Genomic DNA, 8,427 nt, shown 5'->3' with positions numbered 1-8,427 from the left:
CACCAAAAATCACTTCTCTGATCATGAACTGCATATCCACAAGCAATAGCAGTCTTAGTAAATGGTGCTCAAACCAAGTTCTTTGAACCCTCGAGAGGGATCAGACAAGGGGACCCCTATCCCCTTACTTGTTTATCCTAACCATGGAATTGCTTTCTATATACATACATCACCAAGTGGACCTTACTCTGTGGAATCCCATTAGAATTGGGCCAAAAGGACCTCATGTATCACATATTTTTTACGCAGATGACTTGACATTCATGGCCCAAGCTAATTAAAAATCCATAAATACCATTCATCACTCCTTAGCAACCTATTGCTCCCTATCAGGTCACAAAATTAACAACACCAAGTCCAAAATTCTCTTCTCTGGTAACTGCTCAAATGTCCTGAAAGACTATGCAATAGACCTATTTAACATTAACCCAACTAGCCAACTTGGCAAGTATTTAGGTTTTTCCATAACCAATAATAAGCTCAAACCTTCCGACTTCCAATTTGTAATTGACAATATGAGAAACAAACTTTCTAACTGAAAAACAAAGTTCCTAACTCTTGCGGGACGAGAAACCCTAGCAAAGGCTGCCCTCAATACCATTCCTAATCATAATATGCAGTACATTTCCTCCCAAAAAAAGACCCTTCATCAAATTGACAAAATCCAGCAGGATTTTATTTGGGGGACAACCACAATTAAAAAAAAGATATACATCTCCTGGGATGTTGTAACCCTTCCAAAAGAATTAGGGGGCCTGGGGATACCTAAAGCATGGCAGAAAAACCAGGTCATTCTAGCTGGACTTGCATGGAGATTATTCACCAATCCATCAACCATGTGGGCAAGTACTCTAATTCAAAAAAACAGCAATAAGCCTAATGCTAAGACCACCTCTTTCATTTGGTAAAATATCCTGAAAAGGATGGGAAACCATTACCAAAGGATTGGCTTGGGATGTTGACAATGGTAAATCCATAAACTTCTACTATGGATACTGGACCCTGAACAAAACAAACATCCGCTCAATCATTCAAGGTCCTCTTAACAAGAATGATAGCAACTTGGCCCTTGATCAGGTTTGGGCAAATGACTAGTGGAACTGGTCCAAAATATCGTTTGAACTACCCAGCAACATTTTAAATGACATCTCCCATATCTCCATCTCAACAAACCTCCTAGTCATAGACACATCCATTTGGATGCTCAACACAAATGGCGTCTTCACAACCCATTCAATCTACAAATTACTTCACCAACACATCCAAAAGACCACTGACTATGATTAGATTTGGAAACTACATATCCTAAACAAAATTAAATTTTTCCTTTGGCAATGCTTTAAAAATAGATTATCTACTAACTCCTACCTTTATCAAATGGAGTCTCAATTGACAATACTTGCACGGTTTGTAGGATGGCAGAAGAAACCATAACTCATATCTTCCTTGAATGCACTTTAGCACGCTCATTCTGGGACAATACAGGCATTGACATCAACACCATCCCTCACAACAAACATTGGCTACTAGCTATTAAAGACCTACAAATACCGGTTACTCACAACTTCATAACTTGGGAAAATGTATTTCCTTTTGCAATATGGCACCTCTGGCTAAATAGAAACAATAACTGCTTCCACAACTACTCAAAGAACTTAAATTACCAAATGGTTAACACACGAGCCATTGAGTTTAAACTACCAGCCTCCAATTACAAATGCACCACGCACAAAATTCATGTACACATTAAATGGTATCCACCACCACCTTACAGCTACAAATTAAACATAGATGCTTCCTTGGGTAATCATAACACAGGAGGCATTGGGGGCATAATAAGAAATAGTCAAGGGGACATTATTGTAGGATTTACTAAAAAAAATCAAAGCCTATAACTCTGCTCATGAAGAGTTACAAGCACTTCATGCAGGTCTAAAATTGGCACACGACAAAGGACTAGCACCACTAGAGATTGACACTGACTCGACGGACACAATCCAACTACTCGAACATAATATCTTTCCGGCTTATACTAACACTATCTTGGAATGCAGGTACTTGTTGAAGAGATTGGGGAATCCAGTGCTTCAGCATAGCTTCCGTAAAGGCAACAAAGTGGCGCACTTTTTGTGTAAATTGGGTTCCAAACAACATCTAAGCTCTACTACAACTATTTTGCACTCACCTCCAGGTCCAGTAAAAAGGATGATCCAAGAAGACAAAAATAAAGCATCTACTACTAGACTAGTATCTAGCTCCATATATAATACACTAGCAGTGTTTGGAAACCTAAGTATTATCCCTAATATTACTAATAGTGATATAATGCCTCCATAACCTTTATTAATGAAATTATCCTTTTTCTCAACAAAAAAAATATATGTTGTACAACAATGAGATTATGAGTCAGTTCATTATGAAAAATATTTTTTATTTGATTCCAGGAAATGACGGAAAGAAGCAAAATTGAGGACTCTTATTGCATTCAACAAAGAAACGAGTACACAACAATTTCTACTGAAGAATAAGTAAACTGAACTACAAACAACAGCTTTTGAATTCAAAGTTCATCTATACTGAAACCATTTTAAAAATAGCAGCCTCCATTTTTTCTCTTTAGGGTAAGAGGCTGTAATACGTAGAACTCGGGACTCTGTTTAGGCCTGATCATTCAACAGAATCTTATAATCAAAAGTACGGCACTTCACTTGGGCAATCCGGTATAAGGGTTGAGAAGAGCTTGACTTTCGTCGCTTATCAAAACTGGACCTCTACCAGGTCTTGTGCATATGAAGTAGCTAATTTCGCCCTTACATTTCTGAACTGGAACCTTGTCCTTAATTTCTGGAGGTGGAGGCAATGCTTCCACATCCTTTATCTCCTGAATTCCAGCATCCTTCAGTATTGATTTATCACCTATGACGTAGCTGGAGAGAGAAGAAAGAAGAAGAAGGGAGAAGCAGTGAATATGATTGCCTATCGATTGCCCAAGAATAATTAATCCCATGATCACATAAAAACGATGGAAATTTCCCTAACGGATGTACCTGTTTAGATCAGTTTCTGAGTTTGGAGGGAAGTGGAAGAGCAGCCTCTGGAGTAGAAGTGCAGCAGATGTTCTGTTACGTGCAATTAGAACTGCATTTGGCCCCGCATCAAAAGTATATGCAACCTGGCAACATTTTTATACTTGGTAACAACCAACAAGACCATATACATTGATTTATGTTACTGTAAACGTACTTTAAAAGTCAAACTAACTGAAAATTAGACCCCAATAATGCAACTTAGCCAAACACTCAATTGTCAATCAAAACTGAAAAAGGCTTGAAATAGATAGATGTTCTTGTATCGCTTGATATAATGTCAAGATCTCAGTGATAATCGATATTATGAAGTAACTGAAAAGCAGTAATCTCAAACCAGCTCAAGACCAGGGAGAATTCAGTTGGAACATAACTCAGTTTGTGGAGTTGTCAAACAGGAATGTCGATGGAATTGAGGAGAGGATGCAATACATTTTAGAGAATGAAACAAAAATTCCAGTTCAGAAGGATAATCACTATTCCGTCTCAAGCATCTAACATTCACAATTCTAGCTCAAGTATTGAATTCTATGACAAATTTCTCAGGAATAATAAATAAAAGGTAGCAACTCTTGCAGTTGTGTTCGTTTACACTGTTAATATAGAATTATTCATCTAAAAATCATGCAACTATGCACTACAAAAAGATTACGGTAAAGTAGAAAAACCTGTGGAGTTCCTTCTGAACGGTTCCATTTCTCAACACAGCTGATTATCCTGAAAGTTGAACACGCCATTAAGACTTACTTTCTCCGATTCTCAACATTACCCAAAAAAAGTATCAAGTTCAATTTTTTTTTTAAGAAAAGAAGTTCGGCAAAGACCTCATTTTAGTAGCTTGAAGTTAAGAACTTGCCTATGAGATGTATCATTCATGTAGAATATAGGAGGGCTAGTATCCAGGCAGACTGCATGAAATTGATTGCTGTCTGCACAAGTCAAGTGAGTGAAAGTTGCAAAATCACGTTTTTGTATGGCTTCTTCCATCTGAATTATTCGCTTTGGCACTATTTCCTGAAAATCCCAATACAAGAATGGAAAGTCAATACTTCTAATACAACTCTCACCAATTGAATAGAGGTTAACTTAAAGAACCAAGTGAAAATGTCTGGAAGATTTTGAGGACACTAATTGAAGATGCAGAATCCAAATGTAAACAAGAGGACAAGAGAAATACCTTTGCCCTGTGTTCTATCAGCGCACTGGTTTCAACAGTCTCAAGCATTCCTGAGGTGCTACTTGTTTCCTTCTGCCGTGAGCTCACCTGAAAATACAGCCAAAACATTCAAAAAGAATCAAATTTTTTGACATGCTTTGGAAGAAAAATAAACACAAAACTGTCCCAATGGTCAAATTTATATGATTTATTTCAGTGAATTTCATAAATCCATAGTGAAGAATGTGCAGATGAGCTAAGAGGGGGACGGCATAAAATTGTGAGGAAATGAAATAAAAAGTATAAGTTGAAACTGGAAAGTGGGGAAACTATAAGATGACTACTAGAAATAAGAAGAAAATAAATTAAGGAGCAGGTAAAAGTAAATGGCCCGAAGTATACAAGACCTTATAGTTTAATTGAGAGAGATGTTTTCTTTCCCCTAAAAGTCTAGCAACAATATAAATAGCTTAACTTTTAGACAAACAATGATAATGTGGATGGAGAAGTACATACCACGGCTATGATGATGACAAGCTCATCCCAGTGTTTCTCATCTACAAGTTGAACAGCAACGCTATCACTTCCATTTTCCTCCTGCACATATCCAGGGAAAAGCATTACAACAACAGTGAGAAGATAAGATATTTGTTGAGAGAAGCACAAGACAAGGACTCATAAACCAGACGTACTTTTCCCATAACCCACTTAACAAATCCTCCATATAAGCTTCGACAAGCACTTCCTGAACCTTGCCTGAAGTGAATAAAGGAAGTTGTCATTTTGACCTATTTATATGAGCTATAAAATCTCAGTTATCATAGGGTAACCTAATAAACAAGACCAATGGAATAGAGAAAGTAAGAAAATATGAGTAGAATTCACTATAGTCCTATCTAGTTAATTGGACTAAATAGGACCAACAAAATACAACCCAACAAGCTAAAGGAATTAGTTACAACTGACATAATCTACCTGGCTATGGCAGAAAGCTTCCCGTTGTCCTCTTGCACATTCATTAACTTTGCAAGGGAATAAACTACATAGAGAAAGCAGAAATTAGTTGTATCCATCTCAGAAGCCTTAGAAGAATAAGATTGAAGAAAGCAAAGATTCAGCAAAGAGGAGAGAATTAGGTAAAAAAAAAAAAAAAAAATAGCACTTGAAGAAAAAATTAATTCCACGAGTAATGTAGTATATTATATACTTATCAACACAAAAATCATAATATGGCCTCACTTAGATCAATTGTTTACTCACTGTCGTCGTAATTTCATTACATATTTAAATAAGGAATGAATTTAAAATGAAAATATGCAAACAAAAGATAAATGGAATATAGACATAGGATATGCTAAAGAATTTATAACTAAGGGAAAGGTATTCTATCAGTAGAAATTAGCAGGTACCTCTATAGTTCCACTAACAAGTACATTCTTTTGATGACCACTTACAAGATATCAGAGCTAAAATAATAAGTTCCAGAAAAACCAGTTGCAGGAAAAAGGAAATGGTAAAACGAAGCTCCAATCGATTTGAATTAGCATCAGGGGAGCCAACATTACTTGATTAAACTGTACTATATGTATGGGGAGAAACTTAGAGAAACATAAGGCATTGCGTAATGGACAGCATATGATCAAATAAAAGCTTGCAATTTTCAATTAGCTAAATAATTATGTCACTTAAAACTATTTTGCTCCTCAAGCCACATGGTACACTACAGATAGATCCAAAGGTCACTCCAAGAGATGAACATCCAGAAAAGAGAAATGCAGAACTTGAACAAATGATCTAGAAAAGGTACTTAACTTTCTGAACTAGAAAGAATGAATTACTTTTTTTTTTTGCTTTGAAGTCAAATCACAGATTGAGATACAGGCAAGCCTTAAGAAAATCCACGTCAGATATTGTGTGCAGCCACTGTTTTCATAAAGGACTAAATTCTAAAATAATAAAGTAATCATTCCTTTTCAAAATTCATCATGATCCTTGGTGTTTAAACTTAACAGCCAGTAGAAGACCAAACAAACGAAATAGTGAAGCGACAAAATGAATTTAGAATTGAAGTAACAAAGAAATGTTTAGCAGTACCTAGGCAGGCAAAGCCAGCAGCTGAGGAGGCCAAACCCGCAGCAGTAGGAAAATTATTATAAGAAGCAATATGCACATGCAGGTTCTCCCAATCCTTTTTCACGATCTTGATACCCCTCTTCTCATCTTCAACATCATTAGCACGAGCGCGAATTTCCCTAAGACAGTTTTGGTATCTGCCACCAGAGAGGGATATTTCCTAAAACAACAAGCAAAAGCAAAATTATAAAGGATCAAAATATTCCTAGAAATAAAATGGATGAAGGAGGAATCCCCATGAGCTCAGGTTTCTAAAACTAAGATAGTATGAATAGCACTTTCAAGAATCTTAATTTTTTCCTCACTGCTATGTTTACTATGTTGTAGCGAAAAATGGACAAGATGATCAAAGATTCGACCAACGATGGAACTAAAAAGGCATCTTGGATTACTAAATCTGTTCATAGGTAAAAGATCGATCATGCATTCACTCTCAACACCAAAGGGAAAAAAAAGATAGTTAGCAATAAGTTCCAGCAAGAGTGAAGACTTAGTATGAAATGGAGAGCCAAGCTCCCTACTCCTGATTTAAACCTCCTTGATTCTACTACATGTAGTCACACACAGCTAATAGGCACTCAAAATGTTGCACTATTACAGCATAACAGCCTAAAATCTAGCAAGTAGCAGCTAAAACCCGAATCCTGACCAATATTAAGAACTACTCCTATGTTCCATATTACATGACAATCTTTCCTTTTTAGTCTGTTAAAAAAAATCTCACCTTTCTATATTTCGGAACTTTTTACCATTAAACATTTCAATTGACCTTTAAAGGAATAATCTTACAACTATGGAAATGTCGTGCCATCCTTAAGACAACCAGTTCTAAGAGTACTTTTGGTATGTGCTAAAAATTCTTTCTTTTTTAAATTCCATGTCTAGTCAAAAACTGCTAAATAAAATAAAATGGAGGGAGTAAGATTTTCCAATAGAGTTTAAATTCTGTGTATTGACAGTGCAAAAAATATTTACACAACTAAGTCACTTAAAAGACAATTTCATATATCTCTATTCAATAACGTTGACTAGTAACCTAGAATAATGGCAACTTTTTTATTGTTTTATTTTAAAAAAATTTACTACATCAGGGGATGTTACGCTACTATGATCCACCTCAATTATGAAAGGCGGAGAGCTCGCCAAGTAAGCTAACCTTCAACCCCGAATATATGGTAACTGACCTGCTATGACATGTTAAATTTCACTGATGGTATACACAATTCATTACAAAAAAAAGGGTTTCTGCAAGAGACTGTTTTCGGGGCTCGAACCCGTGATCCTGGTCACATGACAGCAACTTTACCCCAACGCTCACCTTCACACAATTCATTACACTATCACCATATATAACTTAAATCCTTTCCAAATCACAAAAATCAATCCACATTAGCTCACTAGAATTAATAATGACCAAAATTCACACATTAAAATTAAAAAGAGAGAAATTATATTTACCTTGCCATTAAGCCACATGCGATCTTGATTAAAAGCAGGGCTAACAGCAACAGTGGTAGTGGTACAAAGGTGAGCAGGATCAAGGGTTACACTAATACTATCATTAATAGCAAGAATTAGATTTTCATCCCTTTTTCCCCAATACTTTATCACCGCTATGTTAGTAGGTGTCTGCGCCGTTACCATTAATACCCATTTTTGGGATTCCTCCGCCATGCCAAAGAAAAAATGATTGAAAGAAAGTATTTAGGATTGGATCACACACAAAGGGGGAATTTATGTGGGGATTTCTGAAATTTATGATATTGTATCTGTTGTTTCTACTATTTATATACTGGTACAATAAATACATGTCTGCTATAAGTGAGCTGAAATGCTAACCTCCTTTGTTGAATGAAAATAGTTTACTAATTTCCTATTGGCACTTTGGGTGTTGGGGTCCACGCTTTTGAACAAAATTGTGTTAAAAATATTTATATAATCGAATTAGTTATGAGGTAATTATTTAATAAAATATAATTGAGCTGCTACCGAATGTTAAAATTTACTGATAGCGTGACTGATTTTTATATTTTATGTACATAACTTAAATAC

The 8,427-nt window shown here is 35.9% G+C and overlaps 1 protein-coding gene across 1 annotated transcript; it reads right to left on the bottom strand.

The window, feature by feature from the left end:
- Positions 1–2,457: 2,457 nt before the first annotated feature.
- Positions 2,458–8,162, bottom strand: LOC104239765 (diphosphomevalonate decarboxylase 2-like). Its single transcript, XM_009794486.2, has 10 exons — positions 7,834–8,162; positions 6,337–6,535; positions 5,218–5,281; positions 4,935–4,998; positions 4,759–4,839; positions 4,264–4,350; positions 3,943–4,100; positions 3,755–3,803; positions 3,048–3,172; positions 2,458–2,927 (listed from the first exon to the last, which is right to left on the bottom strand). The coding sequence occupies exons 1-10, from the start codon at positions 8,047–8,049 to the stop codon at positions 2,705–2,707; spliced, it is 1,266 nt and encodes a 421-aa protein (XP_009792788.1). The 5' UTR covers positions 8,050–8,162; the 3' UTR covers positions 2,458–2,704.
- Between the last annotated feature and the right edge of the window lie 265 nt (positions 8,163–8,427).

This window comes from Nicotiana sylvestris, chromosome 4 (assembly GCF_000393655.2).
Source record: "Nicotiana sylvestris chromosome 4, ASM39365v2, whole genome shotgun sequence".
Lineage (NCBI taxonomy): Eukaryota > Viridiplantae > Streptophyta > Magnoliopsida > Solanales > Solanaceae > Nicotiana > Nicotiana sylvestris.
This window is presented reverse-complemented; position numbering and strand designations above follow the sequence as displayed.

What these genes read in the sequence shown, in the direction of transcription:
- LOC104239765 (XM_009794486.2), bottom strand. Translation starts at nt 8,049, where the DNA reads ATGGCGGAGGAATCCCAAAAATGGGTATTAATGGTAACGGCGCAGACA. An exon ending in TTGTCATCATCATAGCCGTG is followed by an intron (nt 4,351 to 4,758) that starts GTATGTACTTCT and finishes CTGTATTTTCAG; the next exon opens with GTGAGCTCACGGCAGAAGGA. An exon ending in ATGAATGATACATCTCATAG is followed by an intron (nt 3,804 to 3,942) that starts GCAAGTTCTTAA and finishes TTCAACTTTCAG; the next exon opens with GATAATCAGCTGTGTTGAGA.